We start from the raw sequence: 26,184 nt of genomic DNA, 5'->3' as shown, positions 1-26,184 counted from the left end.
GACCTTAAATTTTTTTTCATGTGATGTTTTGAAATCTTTGGCTTTGATGTGCGTAAAACACTTTTTTCAATAAATGTCAAGAGCAGATTAAAGAAAATTAAACAGCTGAAAGAAGAGATACTACCTTTTGGCTTGAACGGCACTTTTCATGACAACTGAATGAATCAGCTATGAAAAATGTGTGTTTCCTTCTCTGTGCTCAAGGTACATGCCATTAGGATCTACTTATATCTGTGGGCTTAACATATACTCCCGTGCATCTGTAATTCCCTGCAGCTTGCATGCAGCCACACAGCCAAGGCACAGGGCAGAGCTCAGTTCCCGGGAGCAGGTTAGTGGCATTAGCCTGCTGCTTTGCTTGAAATAATTAGCCTTGCTCACAGATGACCTTCCCAGCAAGCCCTAAAGGCTGACAGATTTGGGTTATATTGGAGCAAAAGAGAGAAGCACGTTTCAGAGTGCTCCTCCTGGAGAAATCCCTGCTGCTTACTCCACCGCCAGCCCACCAGGAACTGGAGCTGGGCATTGCAGTGCCCACACACCCGCAGCAAGAGGGTTTCTCACTCCCGCAGACCACAGAGGGCAGATGCAGCCATTGGGCTCCAGCACCTTCCGGGACATCCCTGATACCCTCCTGCTGTTCTTAACTGATACCATCTGCTTTCATTTTCCTTTCCCAGAAAGTCCCCATTGCCGTCAGAGTGACATGCCAGGACTCTCTTTTCTGCGTTTGGGGTTGTGTCCAGTTCCTACTCACTTGGCAATATGTGAAATACCACCTCACACAGGAGAATGTAGGTACGCTATTCCTTACTGATCGCTATTCAATTCTTCCTTATTTTCATTTAAGATTTACTTACTACCTCTATCCTTTTGCCTCACATGAAGTTATTCTCACAGTTGTTACCCATTAAAACTGCCCAGTTCAGATTTCTCCCTGTTAAGCATCAACAAGACATTCAGCCACAAGGATTACATTTGAAAGTGTTAAAAAAAAAATAAGAAATCCAGGCAGTCCCCTGCCCAATTGTAGCATTAGATATGAGTGAGTGTGTAAACAGGTTTCTGCTTATCAGTCCCGCTGCTATCTGCTGTGCACAAACTGCTCAGCCCCGCAAAATCCAATTTCCAAGAGGTTAGAGGAGGGAACTGTTTGCAGAAACACAGCAATACAAATCTCCAAAGCCACAGCCCTCATTACGCTGATGACAGAAATGCTGCTTGACTCCTCCTGGCACTCAAAGGTGACATTTACTTTTGTGACTTTGATGAGAATCAGCCCAGCTTTGCCATGGGATTGTTTTCTTCCTCTTTTCCCCTGTTTGTGTGGTGGGTCAGCGAAAGTGGCTGATCCCCTGCTGCAGCCAGGGTGCCCAGAGCAGGTGCTGGGCATGGGGGGTCTGCAGTGCACCCTGGCCCTGTGTCACAACCATCACCTTCTGTTTCCCCCAAAGCAGCTTGGAAACTTGACTTGGAAACACCAGACCCGCACTGGCAGGAGAGAGAGGAACACAGTCTGCTGCCTCCCATGGGGTGTCCTGCACCGGGCATGGAGCGAGTGAGCAAGGTCCTGCCTTCCGTGCTACGCTGTTTTGAGCTTTTGCCCGAGGTCTGGATGTGGACAGATGCTGCAGCTCCATCCTGGAGGAGCTGAGCTCTCCAAGTGCCCTCTAGCATTGGGGAAGAAAGAACACAGCACCGAGGATGCTGTGGGCTGGACCTTCTGACCCAGCTGCTGTAGGCAACAGCAGGAAGGACGCAGCAGCATCCAGTGGCAGCAGGGCTGTGAGATGTAAAAGGCAAATGTGCCTCAGCCCCTGACACAGGCACGAGCTCTTTGTTTATTCCCAGATAGAGCAATCAGGCAGCCGGCAGCCCACCTCCGCTCCTGACACCTCCTGCAAAGGGCTGTTGCCCAGAAGTTCACCGCATCAGTAAAAATGCAAACTGTAAGCTGATTAGATATTCATAGATACTCTTTCTTGATTAGCTCACCATTAATATTTCAATGTCAGAACTGGGTGCAGACTGCCTCCCTGCTCTCTTCCTTCCTGCTTAATTAATTTTGACCATCACCAACAACAGCCTCCGACAGATAGCAGAAATTAAAGTGGGCTGTTCCGTGACTTTGCTTGCTGTAAACAGCTATTTGCAATTCCTTTTCATACATCACCCACCCGCGACAAAGAGATCACGGTAGCAGAAAATGAGTCTCCCTCGTAAGGACTTCAGAGCTCCAAAAGAACATTTGCTTATTCGATAAAAATAATCAGAAAGACAATGCAGTAGGCGCAACTCAGCAACAAGATTTGTGTCTCACCTAGTAATCAGCTGGCTGTTATGCCGTTAAAAATGAAGAAAGGCAGAGAATTGTTAATTTATCTTTAAAAAGAAAGGGCCTTTGATTTAGGGTAGCTCATAAAAGCCATAGTATTGCCCAGCTGTGAGGGGATGTGATAATCACTGCAACCCCAGCAGCAGTGTGAGCAGCTCACTTCATAAAATGCAGGCTGCATGGCCGCATAATGCACAATACACACATCCACGGCTGATAACAGGACATGCTGCTAATAGTCTGTTTGATTTTATTGATGTGCTCAAGATATATGGGGGCAGGAGGAGCAGTGAGGCAGAAATTACACGGCGACATTTGTTCCACCCCAGCCCAGGGGACCATCTGCCTTCGTCCTCCTGGGCTCAGAGGTATGGGGAGCTCTTCTGCATGACAGGAGGGCACTTGCCACCTCCCATGTCCACAGGGTCCTGACACAACACACACTGAGACTGCTCTCACAATGTGCCTACCTGGGACCAAAGCAGCACTGGGTTTGCAGAAACAAAGTTTTTGCCTTTCTTTGCTGCCACCTGAGCTGCATGCCACTGCTGCACAACAAGCCCTCTGCTACTAGACGTGTCAGCATCTCCATCCATTGCTGCAAATCATCCTGCCACTTCCTCCAGCCTCTCCTTTCCCAGGGAATACACTGTGATGGTGAACCAAGGCAAGCAGAAAGGCAGGAGCAGCATGTTGCAGCCTTGCTTGGCTCCATCCCCTCCACGCAGTAACTCAGGCTGTTAAACGCCTGGCCAGAGCTCACCATCTGCTTCCAGTCTTCTAGGAATACTGATGCGTAATTCAATCAAAATGGAGAAGATCCTTGTTTCACTGAATCGTAAGTCACTCTTCAAGTAATTATATTTTTATACCCCTATCAGGAGCAACAGGGGCTGTTCATTTTATGGGCTTCAGCAGCCAGAGCCGGGCTTCTGCCAAGGTTACGGCTGGGAGGGGAACACAATTTAACATTTCCTCAGACATCCAAAGCTTATCCATGTCTCTAGCTTTTTGGTTAGGCAAGTGATTAAAGCCCTGCAGGACCAGTGCCCCTGTCCAGGAGTGCTTATATTGTGGAGCATAGAAAATGCTCTGGTTTGGACCAGAAGAGCTGACCAAACCATCAGCATGAAGCTGATTCCCACTGGTGTGAACATGCCAGGTCTGCCCTTCCAGGGCAATGCACAGAGCAGCTTCTGCAGCACAGCGATTGCTGCCTAACCAGGGAGCAAAATCCTGCTTATCCCAGCAGCTGGAGGAGACACGGGGTGGCATCCCTTGCGTGTTGCCTTAGAAAGGTCAGACGAGATTAGTTCAGGGGAAAAGCCTATCGACTTGCTCCATCTAAAGTGCCTAGGATGCAACTCACAGGACTCAAAAAAATAAAGGAGTCTTTAAATAAGATTCAAAAAGGAAACCTTTATGGAGCCTTCTCTTCCTCTTTGGGGTAATTTCCCTGCTTTAGACACTTCCATTACGCTACAGTTTGTGCCCTTTCCCCAGGCAGCTATTCCCTAGCACCACTGTCCTTTCCCAGGTTAATTCTCCACCTGCTCTTTTGCTGCCCCAGATGTTCAGTCTTTTAAACAGATTTATTCCCTTCACTTTGAAAAGGGCTTCACCATGTTTCCATCTGTGTTTACACTCAGTGCGGGGTAAATTTCTCCTCCTAGCAGATCTGTTCCGTACCAGCAAAGAAATACGACTCAGCATAGATTGAGACGGGAAGGCAGAGCAAAACATTTCCGATGCAGGGCTCACTTGGGAGCTGTGCTACGTGCCCACACAAGGACAGAGACCTCTGCCAGACTACCTGCATTATCAGACTGTGCAAAAAGGAAGCGGGACCTGGCCTGGAGCCACCACTCACACGTCTGCTCTCAGGGCTGGCTCCCCAGCTCGCCCAGCACCGCCTGCCAGTTATTCAGGATACTGAAGCCAAACGCTCATCGAGAGCAAGCAAAGCAGGACTGAAACACCTCACATCCCACCAAAGGGTCTGACCCAGGCAGCCGGGATGCTACCCCCAAGGTGTTGGAAAGACCCATCCTGTCAGACCTTCATAGCTCCGTTCTCAGGGAAATCCTATCTCTGTGCATGCCTTCTCTTGAAGCAGGACTGGCTGATGCAGGCAGCTGATTTTAACTGCCTGGGCAATTTGTGACACAAAGGACAGTCAGCAGATGCAGCCCAGATTTATCACCTTGCTCACCAAGGCTAGGCCAACACATTTCTGCTGTACAGCAACAGCAAGGCCCCGTAATGATTTCCCAGGTGGATCCTACAGATAGTGTGAGCTTTATCTAATCTCGGGAAAACAGATTTTGAGGCATTTGGGGGCTCACTGCTTCACCCCAAACTGATATCAACCTTTAAGTTTCCGGGCAGCATGTTGCTGCTGGCAGACGGGTGTATGTGCTGCTCCCATAGCTATATGTACTGCCCTGCTCCATATCCTGACAGGTCCTCATCCCCACTTTCAGATGGCCGTTAAATTACAGCTGGGATCCAACCAGCCCAGCAAACATTTATGTCTGACACCAAGGCTGTCTTCTGTACTGCTAATATTGGTTTAGCACATTGTAACAGGCCAAAAACTTCCAACATTGACAGACAGAGAGGGCTGGACACCGGGGTTGACCAAAGCTCCCTGAAGTGCAGCCAGCCTTCTCTTGAGCAGACCGAACTGCAAACTACCCATGACAGTCCTGAGCTCCAGGGAGGGTTTGTCCCCTCTGCTTTGCAGTATACACTCAGTCCAGATGGATGAGTCAATAAGGATGATGCGACCTCTACACAATTGTTTCAGGATGTATGAAATTCAGTTAGGAGCTCCGTTCCCCACAGCAAGGGAGGATATTCCTGTGAATATCCTCTCGGATGAGGATGGGCTGAGACAGTTGGGATTGTTCAGCCTGGAGAAGAGAAGGCTCCAGGGAGACCTTATAGCCCCTTCCAGTAGATAAGGGGGCCTACAGGAAAGATGGGGAGGGACTCTTTATCAGGGAGTGTAGCGGTAAGACGAGGGATAACAGTTTTAAACTGAAAGAGGGGAGATGTAGATTAGATATTAGGAAGAAATTCTTTACTCTGAGGAAGGTGAGACACTGGAACAGGTTGCCCAGAGAAGCTGTGGCTGCCCCATCCCTGGAGGTGTTCAAGGCCAGGCTGGATGGGGCTTGGAGCAACCTGGTCTGGTGGGAGGTGTCCCTGCCCAGGGCAGGGGGTTGGAACTACATGATCTTTAAGGTCCCTTCCAACTGTAACCATTCTATGATTCTATGATTCAGGTGGCCCTGAAGGGTGTTTGCAAGGGTCTGTCTCCATCCTCCCAACAGCAGCAGATACAAACATGAGCCAAGCCAGAGGGGAAGAAAGGGAAAAGTCAAACTGTTTATGAACAGAAATATCAGCCAAAGCAATAATCACAGCAAGGAGATAAGGAGACATGGTTCTTCTCAGCACTGTGGGCATGCAACCAGCAGGATGCGCGCTACTAACGATAGCTATTAAATGATAGATGATCTGAAGCTTTGCAGGATCCGGTTTATGATGTCCTAGCTGTCCTATCAGCCATCTGACCTTGCAAGGGAAGAAGGACCCTCTCATGCAGTGGTTCTCTTCTCTCCTGCAACAACCAGCAAGCACAGCTAAGCTCCACAAAAGGTGAACTGTAATCAAAGCAGACCCTCCCCAGAAATGCATGTGAGGGAAACTGCTTGGGAAGGTATGGCTCAAAAAGCCCTCCGATAGCACTGCTGAGCTCCACATTGGTACCTTGAAAATGTTGGAATGAGAGTAAACATCCTGCATTGTAGAAGAAGGAACAACTGTCTGTAAACTGAACGGAGAGTCACAGGCAATGGGATGCAAATTCCCTCTAAAAGTGAAGTGTAGGTTTTCCCACCTGAAATACATGTCTCAGGCACGGTGCTGGGGTCCTTGGGGCTGGCTGGTATTTCCTCAGGGGCAGCAGCTTTGGAGGCCCAGAGGCACTTGTTATCTGTTGTTCCCATTTATTACAAAGCACTGTTAATATTTACAAAATACACCTTTTATGGACTATTACTGCGTCCAAGTACAATAACTGGTCTAAACTCAAATCCCTAGGAGAACTGTTGAAAGAGAAGCAATTCAGCCACATATTAATATGACAAGGATTTCCCCAGGTTTAAGGGAATAGAAAAAATGTTTTGTACAAGTGAACTAGCTCTTTCCTCGCAGTATAAAACTGCTCTTTTCCAATGATAGCAATGAAAGGATATTGCTTCTGTCACTGATGCCACTGAAATGTATTGCCCCTCTCTAAGAAACCAATGAAAGGACATGGCTGGTTTATTCTCTAAATGAGGCAACTGAGAAATACACTGCTCCCGGCATTAGCCCAGGCACGCTGCTACTGCCATGTCCCTGGCCTGAAGGGAGGGCAAAGGCACCAAGTCAGCCGGTTTGTGCCAAATGGCAAAACTGCACCTGGAGAAAGTCAAACCATGGTTTGAGAACTAAGCAGAAGAAAGAAAACTCTCCAAATGTCAGATGGAAATGAATCCCTAACTTCTCTCGCTGAGGGTGAAGTGGGGCTCAGCTGCTGTACAGTGCAGCCAGGATCTGGCCGCTTCTCCTTCTCCAGCTCTGCACCTTGTATGAGATGAGCTGAAACCCTGGGGAAGGCTGATCTACACTTAACCTGTGGCAGGGAGCCTGGCCGTTAGGAAAGCAGCCAGCCCCTGTCCTTTTTATTGCTAAGTTTAATGGTCTGAAGATTTTAGGTTTTGAAAGTAAAATCATGAAATGGCTCTCGAACCAAGATGATCTGTCACTCGAACGTACGCACTGAAGTGAGCACAGAGAAATTACTGTTTCAGCAGAAGTAAAAATTTCCTCTGGTGAAAGGCTGAAGTTGAGTCGATGTTTGTGGTTCCACTTTCATGCCCGTCGATCTGCGGATCTGGCAAGTTCATATTGCTTCCCTGCAGCATCCTCCTAGGTGACACCTCCCAGTTGGAAGGTAGATGGGAAAAAAGTCCCATGATTTTAACATGCAAATTAATCAAATTCTTAAACATGCAGAGACTGATGGAATAACATCATCTGGCCGCTGGCGCTTCTGCTCAGCATCTCTGCAGGGTCCCTGGTCCAGGGCACACCAGCCCAAAGCCCTGGATGGTGATAGCTTTTACTGAGATGAATTCTGGAGCAAATTGACAACAAATGCAGCAAAAGAGGATTTGCATCAGCGCAAGAGAAAAAAATGAAAAAAAGTGAGGCGTGAGCAATATTGGCGCTGGAGCAAAGCACCTCTCGGGCTGGGCTGTGACAGACCCCCCTCTCCAGCACCCCGGCAGCGGTCTCCTACCATCAGATATTTATTAGTTGTGTCAGGAATTAGTGAGGGTTCACTGACTGAGTAATAATGTGCCAAAGGCAGTTTTTCAACTTTTCTAATGTAATTAAAGAAAGCAGGGGGAAAAAGCTTTGCACCGGGGAAGGAACCAGGGCTTCCAACATTGTTGGTCGCTGTCTCTATTGCAAGGACGAGATGCAAAATGAGGAGGGGAGAGGGTGAAGATGGCCATGAGGAGCTGAGCAGTGATGAGGGTCATGCAATTACTCCCAGCTGTGATGAGAGCGTTGGTGTTCCCAGAGAAAGACAAGGGGAAAACAGAAGAACTGCCCTTGTGACTCAGGAGCTGGACCCATCTCCGGGTTCAGGTTTTATGCTACTGCTTTTTTTACTTTCATGCCCAAGCACCTTGCGTCAAGGCTGGACTTAGCTTTATTTTTAGCACTTCTCCTCTTGCTTAGCCAAATCTTGCACTTTTGGGGGACCTTTTGTCAATGGCTGGAAACAGCTTTATGGCAACATTTTTTCAATGCTGCTCTGGTGATCGAACACAATCACCGATGTCACTGCATCAGGTCTGAGCACATTTTTCAAGCCCCACAAGAAGAGGGAGCACATGGGCTCTGCGATAAAAGCCAAGATGCTATTTTTAAAACAGGGATGGGGGAAGCTTTGGGTGATTTTAAATCAAATCAGTGCGTGGACAATAGGGTGCTGCTCCCCCTTGCCTCTGCTGCCAAGTTCCTCTTCCAAATCACAAGGCTGTCTTCTGACAAACAACCCTTGGCGTCAACAGGATGGGGCTCCCGGCCACTGTGGCCACGAAAACGCCCATCAGGAAACCAGCTGTGTGGGAGGGGGTGGGAAAGGCTGCATGGTCTGGGACCAGCTCAGACCCTCGTCTCCTCGGCCAGCCCTGAAGATTTTCAGTGTCGGTCACAGCGTTGGCCACCCAGCCCCAAACTGTCCCCTGCCTTGGGCAGATATATGTCTCCTCAAAGAGGTGCTGCAGGGGCTGTGCTGTGACACTGCATGCACCCTGGGAGCAGTGGGCATGTCCCCACTGTCCGGTGCCCCCTGCAACGGCCCTCGGACATTGCTCTCCAGCATCCCCAACAGCTGCTGGTGCCACAAGTCCTTTAGTGCATTGGAAGGTGATAACTTGGCAGAGTGCCTTCCCTAGGCCATTATTTCAACTGTGATTTCTTGGTGAGGGGTAAGACGGGAGGGATCCGAGACTTCACAGTCAACTACTGCGGGTGCAGACTGGCCATGTGCAGTGACAGATGTGAAGCTCTGTCAGCTCACAGCATCTTTTGGCCCTAAAGGCAGCACTTGAGCTACAGAGCAAAACACGGGGATGCAAGAGGAATGGCTCTTTCCTGAGTCATGGCAACAGCTCCAATGGTGCCCAGTCATCAGAGACCCTGTCAGACAGCACCCCAAAACCGCCTTGCATGATAGTGATGGCAGCAGGGAAGGGGAGACTTTCACAGTGTTTTTAATAGCAGGTCAGCAATTACCAGGCAGCCACGACCCCTCTATTTGCTGCCACCATGGAGATACTAGCAAAGGTTGGAGTACTCAGGCAGCTTGGTTGTACACCCCTTTGGTGCTGTTTTTATCGAGGTTACTAATTACACATTATCTATATGTCACCAGGCTGATCGATATTAGTCTGAGGAGTCAATACGGACGTGGATGACGGTGCTGTTTGCCATTCAGAGCCTGCAAAGCTGGGAAAAACAGGACACCATCGATCCCAAAGGTGGGCTGAGATGCAGGGCGGGATGGGAGGCACAACAGGGGCAGTGACTGCATGCTGCCTTTCTAAATAACACTGTGACACAGGCACTGGGAGAGCCTCCTGGCCAGGGACCAGCCACATCCGTGCTACCTCCAGCACGTGCCTGCATCCCAAGTCTGGGGCAAACCTCCCACCTGACCTGCAGCACTCCCTTGGGAATGGCACAGTCCATTTTAATCTGGGTTGATTTTTAGTCCTTGGGACGCGATTCATTTAAAAGATTTACACTGATCTGAAAATGAAAAATTCTCCCTCTTTATGTGTTCTTACCTGATGATCGGTGTCTTAAGTAATCACAGGCTACTTCAAAAAGCACAGGGTCTCCTGCATTTTGCTTTGCTGCTTAACTAACCAAAAGCTGAGGCCATCTATGTAATGCCGCCATGCTTCAGCCAGCAAGAGGGATCTTGGCTGCAGAATGCAATCAAATTTTGCAGGAAGAAGCTCTTGGGACTACCATGAAATGGGATTAAAGTGCAGCTAAGTAAGGGAATTGTGTAACGGGGTGTTTCTGCCTGTCTTGATGGAGTCTTATGACTGTTCTGATTCTGTCTTAGTGATGCTGGGAAATTGCTCTTTGAAACCAAAAGAGCCTTAGAAAGGCACAGGCAGGTCAGGATCATTTGCCCTCAGCACTGGGTTTGTCTTGAGCAGCGAGTTGATGGTGGTAGGATCAGACAGAGAGCAGCGTGGGGTGAAAGCAAAACTCTCCCCAAAGGCTTTGCTCACGCTCGACTGTGCCTGTGCCTGCGCCGAGGTGCAAAGCTCTGTAGCCTCCTGCTGTCAGGCCGCTTCGCAGGCACATCTCGGGGACCAGGGAAAGGATCAGCAGCCGTGGGGTGGCTTGGGGTACAGCCACTGATGGATTGGCCGGCACTGGCCAGCAAAGCAAGAGCCCTATGCCTGAAAAGCGCACGGCAAAAAGCTTCCATAAAGCAACACAATCCTGTTTTTTACTGAGGCTTTTAGGGTAGCTGAAGGAGCTATGGAGGGAGGCTGCGGGTCCCTGCTGCCCACCTAAAAAGACTTGTTGCTCTTCCTAAGCAGCAGATGCAATCTGCTTTGGTGACAGAGCCTGGTTGCCAGCAGCTTAGTCGAACAGCAGATAGATAATCCTTCCCTTAGTCCCACAAGTCCCAAAAGCAGAAAGCTGCCCGGATTTGCTGTTTGATGGGCTTTACTCAGCCTCGGCTCAAATCTCAGTTTCCACCAGCAGCGAGCCTCACTCCCCTGGAAAGGCCATTCTGGTGGGAGCACCGATGCTCCTGGGCCGGGCAGCCAGCGTGGTCCATGCTGGAAATCCGGCAGAGGGTGCTTTGACTCCTGGCACACCCAGGCCTTCAGGACACTCCCCTAATGCAGTGACACTGTGGGGACTGTGTGGGGTGAGTGTGGCAGCAGGGCCTTGGGGCTCCCTGGGGCATCACCAATGCGTGCCCATGGGTGAAGCCGGTGCCTGAGATGCTGCAATGGCCCCATGCTCCTTCCAGCAGCTTCGCCACTGGCAATCACTTGAAAACTTGTCTGAGAACTTTGGAGAGACAAACTGTAATGTCCAGCTATAAACCTCAAGCCTCCGTGGCACAGCAGGAAGCCACCAGAGAGGTTGTACAGGCACAACCAGCCCTGGAGAACATCCCCTGCCCTTCCCTTACAGCCCTGTAGGGCAGGAGACATTTCTCCCTGGGATTAACTCCTATTTTTAAAATGCCAGCAAAAAGACTTTTGCTGAAAAACAACCGTGGCAGGATTTCAGTTGTGCACCCACTTGCACTCCGTGTCCCTGGGATTAGCCCCAGGGCCCCTCTCCATCAGCAGTGATGGGCTGCAGCTGGGGGCTGGGGGGAGCCGCCCCGCTGACCCACACATAAATGGGGCCAGCTCAGCTACCCTAGTCTCTCTGGAGGTGCTGCTGTGCTGGTTTGGGAGGAGGTATCATAGCAGAAATTTAGTTTTAGTGAGCTGGCACCATGCTTAGGGAGTGAGCCACATTTCTAATCTCTCAGGGGCAGCTTTGACTTTGCTTGTCAGGTATGAGAGCTGAGCAAATGCTCTGTGTTTATCCTTCCCCCTCTCCCAGTTGCTCTGCTGCTCATTTATTCTTTCATTAGGGATCATCCTCTTGTCATTTGTGTGGATATGTTTGGTTTGGTTTTTTTTCTAAGGGGTGGATGCCAGGCATCAGGATTCATGTGTTCAACGTATGGTGGCAATTAGCCCAGCTCTGAACCCTGAGAGCATGTCTGCATCTGCAATTAATGCTCTGCTCTATCTGTGTGAGGTTTCTATTTTTCCTGTGGAAAAGGCAGAACTTGGATCTCGAAAAAATAGCAGGAAAGTGTTAAAGACATAGCGTGAGCCTGACTGCCCCTTGCTGTGGGGCTGCTCTCAGGATTGGGTCTTGTTTGGTTCGGCTTGGCCTCTGCACCTCAATTTATGTGACTGTGGCTCAGGGCATCTGTCTGATATGGCGCAGAGCCTGTGGGGGCTGATCCTGGCTCTGCCAGTACCTTTGCTCATGCACTTTATGGTGTGCCTCATGCACCTGGCCCTTTATTGGGAAATTACATTGCCTGATTCAGTGTTTTAGAGTATTAAGCTTATTCATTCATGCCTTTGATGCTCTGCAAAATACCTCAAGGTTTTTTTGTGTGAAGGAAAAATGGGAGCAAAATTTGGATTTCAGGGGAAAAATGTCATGACAGGTAGAGGGAAGGTGCCCGTGGGACCTGCTGTGCTTCAGGGAAGCCTGGGCTTTGGGAGAATTGTGGCCCCCTCCTGCTGCTTTGCAAGCATCTCTTGGTGGTTTTATAGGTGTTTACCTGGCAGAGCTGCCCCCGCCCCCCCCTCCAAAAAAGCTGCTCTACCAAACCTCCTGGGCTTGCTCAGCTTCCCTTCCATATAAATTCATTTACCCCAAAGCCCTTGCTTTTCTCAGAGATAATGTGATTTTTGGGGAGGAGTTTTGCTGTCACCCAGCTGCTTGCTGGGCTGCAGCTGATTTCTAATGAAGAGCTTCCTCCTGGTGGGGGGGGAGAGGGGGAGAAAAATTGGGGGGGGGGGGGGGGGGGGCAGCATTTCTGAATCCAAATACATTAAGCCATTTAATTCTGTTGACTCAGGGCTGCCTGGCTCTGAATAGGAATTAATCCACAGTGAACCAAAATTAAAAAGCGCAATACAAAATGCTTAGCAAGGCATCACCAGGGTTTAAAGCAACCCATTAGCTTGCTCAAACGTACACGGTAAATTTTCATTTGTCAATAATGCTTAGAGCCTACAGTTTATTTACAGCCTGTTCAATATTACCAAAACCCCTCAGAGCGCCTCATTTGTATTTATCATCAGCCACAGCCCGCTTCCTTTCCAGGGACTCTTCCTAATCCCTTGCTTTGCACCCGCTTGTCTCTTGTTGCAGAGCCAGACACCATGGGGATGTGCCACCCCCCTTGAGCAAAGGTAATGCAGGGTTACCCCTTTGCATCCCACTTCTCTCCTGCATGGGAGACCACCCTGTGGGTCTCACCTCCAGTGACCCATGCCATCCCTGGGCTGGGGCTGAGACAGGCTGGCACAGGGATCCTCTGTCCTGCACCCAGGGGACCCGTTGGCTGCAGCCACCAGCCAACACAGAGGGGTGATGGGAATTCCCAAACTGTGGCATCCAAGGGATTCATTGGTCACTAGCAATGGGGCACAGACATGAGCAGCTGCCTCTGTGGACCCACAGCCTGGCTGAGCTGGAGCAGCCATGGCTAATGGGCCAGGTCCCTCCATCTGTTCCCAAATCGGCTCCCATGGGATGAGCCCTGTCAAGGAGAGCATGTAACAGGATTTCCCCCAAAAGCCGCTTGAATGCTGCTGGGCAGATACCGAAGCCTGGCTGGCCCTGAGGATTTCTCCAAGGAAAGGAGTTTATTCTCGGGCACACACACAAATGGGCGGTTTAATCTCTTGTCGTGGCTCATGTCCAGTTGGGGTTGTTTAGTCCAAAACTTCAGCTCCCAGAGATGTGGCTCCCCACAGCAGAGACCGGTTGCAGGTGGGGTTTGTCCCTCCACAGGGAGTGCAGGACAGGGATGGACCTTCCCCAGCTGCCTGCCTTCTTCCCTCTGCATTAGCAGAAGTGTAAGCAATTGCAATGGAAATATAAGCGAATGCAGCATCAAGAGGGCTGCCCGGGAAGGCCGGGGGAGATGCAACAGCCTGTCTCGGGTGTAAAGCTCAGAGAGGGAAATCCCTACAGAGGCTTAACCGCAAAGACGGCCCAAATGGGAGTGCAGACTTCACAGGAGGCATCTACTAGACCCCAGGAGATGAGGCAGCACCCTTCCGGAAGGCAGCCTGGTCTCCACCACTCACCACAGCCCCCTGCCCTGTGCAAGACCTGAGCAGGGCGCAGCGAGCGGGACCTGCAGCCCAGGCTCTCTGCCACAGACCTGTGTACTTGGGCAGAGGGGATTTTCAATAGATTTTCTAAGGATGGATGCAGGAGGCCATTGCTAAAGTGAAGGGTCACTTGCTTTTCTCCCAGTGCTGGTTAGCGTTTGGAAGCTCCTCTTGCTGCTGAGATACAGGATGCTGTGAATGGCTGGGCAGCACCCCAGAGAAACCCCTTTTTTCCACCCCAAAGAGCAAAGCCCCCGTCACTTGCCTGCCGCTGTCTGCATGTAGCCAGCCAGGGTGCAGACTCGCCTCTCGCAGGCTCCGCCAGGTAGCAGGACAGCAACGATGGCCAGCAGTGAGCTGAGGGCCAGCAGGACACAGCCGCCTGCACACAGCACGGCACTCGTCTGAAAGTACACACAGGGCTGTCAGCAAAGTGGTCTCCCACCACCGTCCCCGCGACACCTCCCCAAGAATTCCCCCTCTTAAAGTGAGAAGTGGGGCCCCGTCATGGGCAGCTTCTCCCTCCCCTTCCCTTCCACCTTCTGCTGCTTAAATTCACCATTAAGTCTCAACCCCACGGTTCACCTGTCACCTGGTCCCAGCGGTTATTAGAATTCGGGCTACGGCGATAATAGCAAATGTATTACATGCATGAAGGGCTACGTCACCAATACAAGTGCTATTAGAAGCTTATAATGTGTGTCAGTGCCTCCACTGAGAGCTGAATTGTATCTCATGACGGCGTCCACCCTTCCAAGCCTGGCAATTATAAGGTATTTTGCCAATGATGCTCCACAGCGGGGAACCCACTGCTGCAAAGGTTTTATTGCAGCCACTCCCTCGCCCAGCTCACCTCCAGCAGCCCCACTGGCCTTTCCCTGCAGCAGCAATGTCTTTGATTTAGCCTCTTTTGCAACAAAACTGAGTTGTCTGGGGCTGTTACTCAAACCCAGCTCATGCTGTGGGATGATGCTTTGGGATGCTGGTGGCTATGGGAGTACCTGGTGGGGAGCGTTTTTCCCAGGGGCTGGCACAATGCGGAGGGGCAGTGAAAGGGGACCAGCCTGACCCCCCTGCCATCACCTGTCTGGGGTGGAAGCAGTTTTGCTATTTAATATTCTGGCTGTAAGATGCAAACTGCATCAGCTGCTAAAACTGAGAACAGCGCTATTTTGTGGCAAAACAGCTCACCCTTGGGCATGCACACTCGAGTGCTGCATCGTTGTTGTTTCTGTCCCTGTTGCAGGTAGCATTTCCACCTCTGCCAACGGGATGGCACTGGCAGCGTGGTGCTCCCTGTACCAGCAGGGACATGTACGAGCCCAGCCAGGGGCACGGTGTGGCCACGAGTGGTCAGGGGACCCATGACGGATGCCTCTTCCTCCAGCACCCACCTCGCGGCAGCCTTCAAACAGCGCGAAGGCACCTCGGTCCCAGTATTGCAGCAGCCATGGCGGGTCCTGTCATTTCACAGCATTTCACGGCAAATTCTGCAAAACGCTCCTGACTTTGGTGAGTCACCCTGCAGTAACGTCAGCGACTTGGCTCCCTAAAGCAGTACAGCTGGAAGACAGGTCTCGGCCCCATTTTCCCAATAACCTGTGCGGGAACTGCCTTAAGGAGCTCAGGTCCCATCTCCACCCGCCCTTGTCCAGCCCTCTCGCCCTGCTGGTTAGAAATGCACAATTTTCCTTTTTTTACTTTTCCCCCTATGTTTGAGCTTTTGGGAAACCATGGTTACTATAGGAACAAACCCAATACGTGTTTCCATTTGCTCCCCCTCACCAAAGAGTTACAAATCGGGAGTAAATAATCTGCTAAATGCAAGTTATGCTGCAGGAACCACAGGCAGGCTGAGCGGGGGAAAAGGAATTGGGTTTACCCTGTGATGGCTATGGGGGGTCCCAGTAGCTAAAAAAACTCTCCGTCGTGAGTGGTGCTGCCCCATGGGTTCGACACTGCCCCACATCTACCTGCCTTATTTACTGCTGAGCTGTTTTTTAGCTGCTGGACCGGCCGGTGCCGTGGTGGCAGAGACGCTGCCTGCAGGGTCCTGCTGGGGAGCTGCCACCCCTCCAAAAAGGGACATGCAGTGCTGGGGAGGGATGGGCCAGGGAAGCACAGGCAGCACCCCGACACCCCAGTGTGAGCACTTCACCTGGTGCTGTGCGGTGGTTAGAAATCAGCATCTTATTTATAGCCTATTTATACACCACACAAGCAATGCAAATGCTGTCCCAGCAATAAATTAATTCCTGACATGCAATAGGCACAGTCGTGCAAACAGCTACCGAGAGAAATGGAGAGGCTGTTTTGGCAGGGTCTGTGGCAGCAGGGCTATCTTGTCCTCTCGCCTTCCAAGGCACCGAGACCCAAAGAGACAAGTGCTGCTTCAGGGCGAAAGAGAGGAGGTTGGGACACCCCCAGGGGGGACCAGTCCCTTGTGCCATCCATACCCCAGGAGAGATCTGTGATATTTGGTGTGGGATGAGGGACCCCATTGTCCAGACACCCTCCCGATGCAGGGCCCTGCAAGGAGAGCAGCTGCAGCCCTGCTCCCCACTGCTCCCAGGGCAGCAGCGCGGCAAGGAAATACGGACACGTTAAAAAAAAAGGATTGCTCTGCCCAATGTCTGAATTTCACCTTCCACCCAGCAACATGCAAAACCGTCCTCCTTTGCGAGGACCATTAATTATTTAGAGCGATGAATTTTTCAGCAGAAAGGGGTCTTGTGGAGCAGGCTTGTTCCTCTCTTGTGTGAAGCATATTATTTTTAATGATCTAGGTTGTTCTTAATTATGGTAGCGCAAATCCCCTAAAAACTCACAGCTCCTGCTGGAAACAACCTATGAGCCACTCAGACCGCTAATCCCTGCGGAAAGGTGTAAAGATGTTTTTCAGGACATAGCACCAAGAAAAAAGGCACAAACAGGATGGGTGCAGGTGAGTGTTACGCTGAAGGAAGAGCTGGGTCTGGTTCAGGTCCTGCCATCAGGGTTCATACAGGAGGCAGCAAGACTGCGGGGTCACGGGGCTGGCAGCACCCTGATGTGCACATGCATGGCCAAAAAAAGACCAAATCCAACCAGGCCTTGGCAAAGGCAACTAAGGTCTCATTTTGAAGAAATGTGTCAAAATTCATGCGGGCAAGGGGCGTAGGTAATGGTGAGGCTTGGTTTTTGCCACATGGGTGAGGAATGCTGGGCAGCTCTGGGGGAAGAAAGGATGAGTGGTTTTGCCATGGGGCACAAGGGATGGCATAGCTACCCCAAAAGAGATGGCAACAGGGAAAGGCACGGGGCACTTCAGGGCAGATCACAAGAGACCCTGCTGCAAGCTGGAGGTCTTAGTCTGGCTCCTGCATTATGCTGGTACACCATGGCCAGAGCTGCTTGAACACAACTCATTTCCCTAATGTGTTGACATTACCTGCCAAAACACTGGATATGCTCTTGTAAACCAGAAATTTTGTTTTTGTTTCCCAGGGCCTTGGCTGGGAATTATTCCAAGCGCTCCTGCCCTGTACTGGAGTCACACCTGCAGATCAAACAGCCTCTTCCAAAGAAGAATAATGAGCCTTAAGTTTGAAGACATCCATGGAGCAAAGGTACCAAACAGTAGCAGCTAAAACGCCTCTCCTTCCAACTGCACAGTACCTCCCTCTCTCCTCCCTGTTTGTGCCTGTTGCATCTTGAGCGGAAAGGCGAGGATGCAGGAAACAGGATGCAACGGCTAAAACCCAAAAATAGATGGGGGGAAAACAAACGGGATGCGTCGAGGCCGTCTGTGAGAGCTCAGCTCAGGCAAAGGCAGGAAAAAGCCCATTCATCACAGCAGAGAGCGCAGCTCCCACTGTGCAAAAGCAGCCAGGGAGAAGCGAGACCTCACTGACCAGCAGGCTGCCTCTCCCCAGGCATCGCAGACCCGTGTCTGTGCCAGGGGAGACCCCTCTGGCAGCCCAGCAGCCCGGGGCTGTGAGCTGTCCTCCCTCCGCCGCGCTGGGAAAAGGCATAAAAGCATGTCAGATTTTCTGCTCCCACTCCCAGGGAGATTAATTGTTTATCCCCAAACAAATTAATAGTCCCCTGGTGGGACTGTAAATATGCCTTTATGTAGCGTAATAAATTCCGATTAACAACAATCCCCTACCCATTATTTTAATATTTTACAGGTCTGACACACGCCATGACCATGCCATTCACTAAGCAATACATCTGCTGAAGATGCTGTTTCATTCACCAAAAAACCCCAAAAGTAAAATGTCACACAATGACCGTCCTGGGAAGAATCACTTAATATCCCTAATGAAAATTTAAAAAAAATAGTTAAGCCATCTTCTGAAACCAGCATCCATGATCTTCACAATTTAAAGAGAAAAGGGCAAAGGGAGAAAAAAAAATTGTCCAGTCCAATGAGTTGGTGCTGAGAAATGGTACCCGGTGTTTGGCTTTGCAGAGATAAACCAACTTGACAAAGCTCCTGCTATCGCGTCCTGTGCACTGGGTCACACCACACTTCTTTAGTTTATTAATGCAACTTAGTAATTGCAACTTGACCACCCCTGAAAGCTGCCATCCTGGATGGAACCTGGAGCAGCAGGCTGAAGGCAAGGTTACACACTGCTTGGGTGTTTCAGCCCTGCTCAAATGCTTAAGCATCTTTGCAAATGGGGGCGGAAAATAAAAACCCTAAATAATTAGGAAATAAAGTCACAAGCTAAGTGAGATAAAGAAAGAGTGAAGGTCACAGCGCATCTGGCTTTCTGGGGGTGTGTGTTGAGGCAGAAAAGGTCTGAGAAACCCCAAACAAACTGGGGAAAACTGTCTGTAAAAGCAACTGCGAGAGAAGAGGGGGCAAAACTAATCAAACCATTTTCTTTCTTTACACGCAGTCCCTTCCCATCAGAGCTCTGTGTGATTAAATATTCATTTAGGGAAGATGTTTTGGGGTTAATCTGGATAGCGCTGTGCCTGGAGAGGCAGAAACCGAATGGACACCAGAGGTTTTAACCTTCTTAAACAAAATAAATCAGTGCTGGGTGGAGGTGCTGAGTGGGGACCCCAGGGTTTGGGATTTGCAGCAGTGCTGGCAAGGACGAGGGAGGCCACACCAGGGGCTGATGCTGGGAAGTGGATGCAGATGTTGGCAGTTGCATGGCTCGAGATGCTCCTGGTAGGGGAGGAGCTGTTGCCACCACCTGTTGGAGGGCAAATAAAGAGGGCTGGAAAGGATCAGTGCAAATACTCAGACTGGTATCTATTTGCAGGGCAGCAGCAGTGGCGCTGGAGCAGCAAAGCTGCCTCCTCTCTACCCCAGCGCCCGACAGGGACTCTGCGTGCCCCTGTGCCCATGAGTCGTTGCCACCAGCACCACGTGGCCACCAGGTCCTCTGCTCCTCCCAAACTTTCCTGTGAGTTTTGCACCAGACCCTAAAACCCCTGCTTTCATCCACACCGTGCTGGGTGAGGCTGCCCTGCACCCAAAACAGCAGTGCCTTCTTGGGCAAAGGCGCAAGAGGAGATCTTGGTAAAAGCCAGAAATATCCACCTGGGCGCACGAGAGAGGCGCCTGCCTCTGCAGGAGACGCTGCGTGCACAGGGGTGGGTGGATCGAGCCTCGCAGCTTGTTCATATTTCCCCCACACAAGTCACAGAAACAAACATCCGCCATCTGGTCGTCATTAAAGCGACGGCCAGGAAGAGGATCCCACACGTCCTCGTCTTCTCCGCCCCAGCAATTACCTTCCTTTCGGCGCCATCTGAGAGCTTTCTCCTTCCTATTTGATCTTCCCTCTCCATCCTGCTCCCATGCAGATGCTATCCTCTGCCCAGCAGCGCTGGGAAGTGCCCGGTGTTATCCGATGGGAATGGTGGGAGCGGGTCCAACCTCCCCAAACCAGCCTGGTAGCAATGCAGAGCCCCAGGCATGACGCTGCTGAGGAGGTGGCTGATGTCTAAGAGTCCCCTGAGCCAGGATGGTTTGGGCTGGGGCAAAGGGATGCAGAGGAGGCAATGAGGCTCCAGTCCCCATTTCTTCTCCTTCAAATGAAGGACTTGGTTGATGGGGACCTGCCCGTGCCACAGCACACACAGGGGGGTACTTCCCCCAAGCCCATATTTAGCTGCTAATGCACAAAATTCAGCAAACCCCCTTTCCCCGACACAGCTTGGCCAGTCCTTGACTTCCAGGTAACTTTCCCACTTTCAAGCTAATCAGTGTATTCAACACAAACACCAGAGGGGTTAATGCTCAAACCGATTCAAGAAAATAAAATGCATTTTTTTAATTAGGGAGAAAATAAGAGACAGATAATATGTCTGATGAATTACGGCTGTCTTTCTTCCAGTGCCATTGCATCTGGGGACACTGGAAAGCAGTTCCTAATGGCACTGCTTTATCTGAGGATGATGGATAGCGGTGAAAGAGGAAAAAAAAGGGAAAAAGTAAGACATTAGCACATCAATGGTGTGCCTGTGACCTCCATCAAGGGATGCGAACCAACTTAATGAAATTTTAATTAGGCAGCAAGCAGTGTGCTGTCGCTGGGTACCAGATCAGACCTTCTTACCCACATGCTGTTATTATCCTGCCTTGGGATAAGCCCTTTCCTGGCGCTGGCAGCAAAGCTGGGCTCATCATCCTGGGCTGGGGAACGCCCCGCAGGTCACAAAGCTCTCCCATCTGGCTTTTCCTTACAAAGCCAGTGGAGAGGAGCCCAAAGGGAGTGGGACTTCCAGCCTCAAAAGGACGGAGGAAATGTCCCACCATGAAAACGTCCCTGACGTGCCCCCAGCACCCTGAGCCAGACTCTGCTCTGGGCCCTACCAAGGGGAAATGCAATGTTCAGCTCAAAATGTCCCTGACGCACCCAGGCAATGCCCTTCCCAAGGTGCAGGGTTCAGGACTCACTCTGTCGAGCAGGCTTGTGGGCAGGTCACCCTGCGTGAACTGGTCATCACTGTCACGAGCGGCCACATCTCAGCTAAGCCCTGGCTGCTGCCCAGCCCCTGGCCCCTCAGCCCAAGCAGTGACACCACAGATAATACCCACCTCTCCACGCCTTTGTTTAAGCAAAGCAGCTTCCTTCTCCTGTTGAGAGTGGAGTCGATAGAAATAATCCCAGGAGCAGCCTATCTGTATTTCAACCAACTTGACCTTCCACAGCACCCCCATAAGCTGGCCCTGTCTCAGCACCCATTTCAGCCCAGCTTAGTGGTGAGCAGTTCACTGGTCAGCGAGTCCTGGTTATGGTTTGCTACTCGGGCATCGAAGCATGTGGCCAGAGCCCAGGAATTATAGGTTTCCCCAACACCAGGTATTTTCCGTTCTACTAATCTAGGTCAAAAAACTCTGGGTGGCTAATGAGAGGAGATAAAGTCTACTGCAAAGTAATATGCATAAAGGAGAAGACGGTGATTTCGAGAATTGCTGAGCACTTACACCTCTTGCCAAGGTCATGTAAGTGCAATTAAAAATCAAACTAACTGGTAGACAGAGTAAGACGGGAAGGATCTGGTCTCTTGGGAAGTTCTTAGGATGAGAAGCTAAAATTTGATTTCCCGTTAATCCCAAATTAACGTGCTGGCCTGATACACAGCCCCCTGAGGTAGAGCAGACTTTGCCCAAGAGCCAGTCTCGCACATGGCTCCCTGCTTGAGTCACGTCGCAAACTGGGAGCTCCCAAAACACTGAGCTCTCCCTTGTGCCAGAGCCTGGGCTAGAAGAGGAGTGATGGATTTTCCAAATATCTTCCCACCTGCGTGAGCATCCCATGTGGTTTTTCACTGGGAAGGGGGCTGCTCGTAGCTCTGCAAATCTGACCCCAAAGGGCAAACCTCAGATGACATTGGCAACCCCGTGCTGAACTGACACAGTGAGCAACCAGCAATGAGAGTTTATGAAACCTTTCAGCGTTTTCTAATAAAAGGGTAAGCAGGTTTCCTGTGCATTTTCACTAGGCTGAATCTTTCCAAGCCCTGCTATGGGTAAAAAACCCCCGGAAAATACCCACTTAGGGAAATCCTGGGGCCGGGCAAAGCCTTCCCCCTGTTCTGAGCGGGTTATTTGGTGTTCTGCTCCAGCGGGGCATTGCTGGCTTCATAGGCAAATGGTCCATGTGGTTTTAACCTGGATACCATGGGCTGATCAGCTTCTTTGTTATTTTAGATTACGTGCTTGGCAAAGCCTGAAAATAATTGGAGACTATCTGGAAAAATAAAAATAGAAATTTGAAATGAAGCAGCACTAGCTTCTGAAGTGCAGCATTGAGACAGGAACCCATGAGCCAAATGCTCCCACTGAAAAAGAAAATAAATGAGCTCAGGATAAAGCACTATTTTGCACGCACAGATACCCACACAGGGATCTGGCACCAAAAAAAGAAAAGTAGTGAGATGCGATGATGCAGCTGAGAGCTGAAAAGCTCTCCTGTTTTTCCCAGCTCTACCAGTTGGCCTCCCAAGAGCAATCCCCTCTCCCCACGGTGTCTGCACCCCTCGGGATGTCTCTCTCCAGCCCTGACAGCTTCAGGTCCTCCCACAATGGATCCTCCTTTCCATTAATTGTCCATGTAAGGGCCCCGCTCATAAATTGGCTGTAGCCCGTGGGCAATATCACCATCATCATCCTCTCTCCTCACCTGGCTCCAGCCAGACCCTCTCCAGTTTCCATCCACTCCTGCAAGGTCTCAGCCTGCACGAGACCTGCAGGGTCCCAGCCTGGCCACACCATCTCCAGGAGCCAGGGATATTTTATTATATTCCACCCCAGCAAATCGCCATCGTGATGCTGAGCACGGTGCAAAGCCCCAGCAGCCTGAGCACCGACAGGGTTAAATTAAAGGTACCCGTGATATTAGAGAGCTGCAAAGTAATTATGAAAGGAAGCAGAAAAAAGCCAGCAACTCTAAGCAGACATGAAGGCCCTCTTAAGAGAAGAAAGGCATGTTAATTAACCTCTAGACATGATTCAAAGCATCATTTGTAGCATGATTAACATAATCCCCCAAGTGCAAACACACAACTGGCATTAACGATCATTTGCAGGGCTGAACGCTCCCCCACCCCTTCATCAAATCGGCACATTTGAACGGGGAAACATTTGAAACGCAGTAAGCGTGCACGTTTCAGGAAACAAAAAGAACAACGTTCCTCGGGGATGGACATCCCGGCTGCTCCCACCCCCTGTGCACTGCGGGTGGGCATCCTCCCTAAGTGTGCCCTCAGCATCCTCCCCAGGTGTGCCCTCAGCATCCTCCTTGGGTATGCAGTCAGTATCCTGCCCAGATGTGCTCTCAGCATCCCCCCAGATGTTGGCTTTTGCTTCCTTTGCCCCCATCGCCACAGCTTCACACCCTTCTCGCCAGCCTCCCCCACTTCAGCACAAAGCTGGTGGCTGTTTTCCAAAGCTCCTAGATTGACGTCCACGTTAGTCTCTTTCATTTAAAGAAGGAGCTGCCCGCAAGATGGCTTGAAAGATTGGAAATGAATGTCACAAGTTCTGAAAGAAACGAAAAAAGAGCCACAATTTCCCCATCTCTCCAAAAACGAGAATCTCCTGCTTGAACTTGCGTCCAGGGCACACGGCGCTCAGCTCCCCCCGTCCTGAGCACTGAGACGTGCGGGTTCGGAGCGCTGCTCATGCAAGAAAGCCAAAGCTGTTCCCTGCCCGAGCAAAGCTGTCAGGGATATTTTATTATATTCCACCCCATCAAATAACCATCACAACAGGTATTCTCATCCTCATCGCGGCAGAAAGCTGGTAGAGGAGCGCTTTCCCCTGAAAGAGACTGCACTGTTTGTTGTTCATTAATTATTTGGGTGGCATTACTAAAGGAGACAAGGATGTGTCTCCGAAATCCCCTGTAAACTCCACTCGGTACCGTGATATTATTCATCCCTCCCACAGCCCAAGCTCAGGAGCTCAGAGGCTTCGTGTTAGGTTATATTCTGGATCTAAAGCGCTTTCAGAGGCTATTAGACAGCTGAGGTTGTGCGTAGCTGAAGCTTGTTCAAATGAGTCACTGCTGAGCTTCATTCTTATCTTTAAAGTTTGTTATTATTTGGAATTGTTTATCTGAACTACGTTTGCAAAAACAGCTGAACAAAGGCCAACTTACGGAAACGACAGCATTTTTGCACGTTTTCATATAAATAGGAAGGATTTTATACAGCCGGTTCTTTTCTCTGCAGTTCACAATATTTGTCTTTAATGACAATTTTAAGGACCGTGATGGGATTTAAGCAATCACACGCAGACCTGGCATCCGCAGAGAGATAACAGCGCAGCTTCACGGCAGGCTGAGAAATTCAACTACTGACACCCATTGTGGTGGGCACAGCCACGACCTCGCGGGGATTTAGCCCTCATATTGAAGATTTCTGCAACATAGCAGCCCGGAGCAAGTCACAGCTCGTGTTTTGAGCAGTTGTCGTGAAATCACACTCGCAACCTCAGGGTAAGAAGCTCAGAATAAAAGGAAAGGAAGGGAGAGGAGGAATAAAGGGCAGGGGCAAGCGGTCTGCGGGATGCTGGGGCCAGGCTTTGTGTGATCCCCGCACACACCCAGTGGGGATGGGCAGCTCTTTGTCACCTCAGGACATCGCAGCAACCCCAGGCCCCACAGGGCAACTGGGGAGGCCTTGGCCTCCTTCCTCCCAAAACCTGGCAAGGGCATCACCCCAGGCTGGCCAGGCAGGGGAACGGCCACAGTCCCCACACCCAGGGATCCACGTGTCCCAGGGGCAGCAGTGTCAGCCACCTCCCTGCTCCTCTCCTGCTTAGCAAACAGCCGGCAAACGATGCTCAATGTCCCGCCGGGGAGCCCCAAACCTCTCCTGCTTCTTCCCCAACTCCCTCCTGCATGCCCTGGCAGGAGCTCACCCAGGCGGGTCAGAGGGGTTTGAGGTGACAGGGTGACCGTGTCAGACCTGCAGCACTGCCAGGGCCACGGCCGGGACATTTGCCGCGGCCACGCTTGGGCTGCACTGACCCCCCACACCGGCACGAAGGCGCCTGGGAGGTTTCCATGCAGCACCCACGCGCGGCCAGGCTTCCCAAAGAGGGATGTGTCCCCACGGGGACCACGGTACACCCAGGGGGTGCTGAGGGGATGCTCAGGAGCAGGACATGGGGGGATGCAGGGCATGAAAGGGATGGTTGAGAGCAGCATGGGGGGATGCAGAGGATGCTCGGGGACAGCATGGGGGATGCCGGGGATGCCTGGGATGCTCAGGGCAGGAGAGGGATGCTGGGGCATAGGATGAGGGAATGCTGGGGAGCGTGGGTCAGAACAGGAGATGCTGGGGTAATGACAGGAGGTGAGGAGGACAGAGATACTGACAGCCTGGGGGAGGTCTGGGGCGATGTGGGAGGGATGATGGAGGGGTTGCCGGGGAGCCCAGGGCACGTCGGAGGGATGCCGGGGAGGTGATAGGGGACCCCGGGGAGCCCAAGGCAGGCAGGGGAGATGCCGGGAAGGTTATGGGGGAACACCGGACAGCCCGGGGAAGGGCAGGGGGGATGCAGGGGAGGTGATGGGGGATGCCGCGGAGCCCGGGGAAGGGCAGGGGTGATGCCGGGCAGGTGATGGGGGATGCCGGGGAACTTGGGGCATGTCGAGGGGATGCCGGGGAGCCCGGGGGAGGCTGGTGGGGGGCGTCGCGGGGGGGAGGCGCTCACCTGCCAGGAGCCGGAGGGGATGTCTCCGAAGCCGCCGGGGCCGGCGGAGCCGTGGCAGCCGCGGGGCGGCCCGGCGCAGCGCCAGAGCAAGCCGAAACCGGCGGCGGCTCGGCCGGGCGGCAGCAGCCAGGCCGGCGAGAGGAAAGCGGCGGCGCAGGCGGCCAAGAGGCCGGCGGAGAGCAGCGCCCAGAAGCAACCGACGCCGCTGCACATGGTGGGCCGGCGGGGCAGGGAGCCCGCGCCCCGCGCCGCCCCCGCGCCCGCCACCGGCACCGACAGCATCGGCGGCGCCCGCAGCGCGGCCGCGCAACCGCCGCGGCGCGGGGCGGCCGGCGGGGCCGGGCGCGGGGCCGGCAGCGCTGCCCGCGCCCCCTGCGCGCTGCCTGCGCGCTGCCTGCGCGCCGCCCCCCCCTCTTCCCCCGCGGGGCGCGGCTGAGGCCGGGCGCGGTTGCGACACCCGCGGCGGGCGGGGAGGGGGGGAGCTCACCTGCGCACACGTTTTGGGGTCTTTTGCGCCGTTTTCCCTGCCCGGCTGGAGGCTGCGGAGCGATTAAATGTCGTTATTATTTTTAATCCCCCCACTCCGCCCCAGGTGCCTGCAGCCGGCGATGATGCGGCCCCGCGGCTGC

At 51.9% G+C, this 26,184-nt stretch overlaps 1 protein-coding gene across 1 annotated transcript in view; it reads right to left on the bottom strand.

Moving 5' to 3' along the window:
• The window catches only part of LHFPL7 (LHFPL tetraspan subfamily member 7), a 66,432-nt gene extending 40,581 nt beyond the window's left edge, over positions 1-25,851 (bottom strand). Inside the window, exons 1-2 of the mRNA XM_054207874.1 lie at positions 25,556-25,851; positions 14,141-14,279 (exon numbers count right to left, since the gene is read on the bottom strand). Of these exons, the coding sequence (XP_054063849.1) occupies positions 14,141-14,279; positions 25,556-25,837 (421 nt within the window). The 5' untranslated portion in view covers positions 25,838-25,851. The remainder of the gene's footprint in view (positions 1-14,140; positions 14,280-25,555) is intronic.
• Between the last annotated feature and the right edge of the window lie 333 nt (positions 25,852-26,184).

The sequence above is a fragment of the Rissa tridactyla genome, chromosome 7 (assembly GCF_028500815.1).
Source record: "Rissa tridactyla isolate bRisTri1 chromosome 7, bRisTri1.patW.cur.20221130, whole genome shotgun sequence".
NCBI classification, from domain to species: domain Eukaryota; kingdom Metazoa; phylum Chordata; class Aves; order Charadriiformes; family Laridae; genus Rissa; species Rissa tridactyla.
The sequence above is the reverse complement of the archived record's forward strand: the minus strand, read 5'-3'. Positions and strand labels throughout refer to the sequence as shown.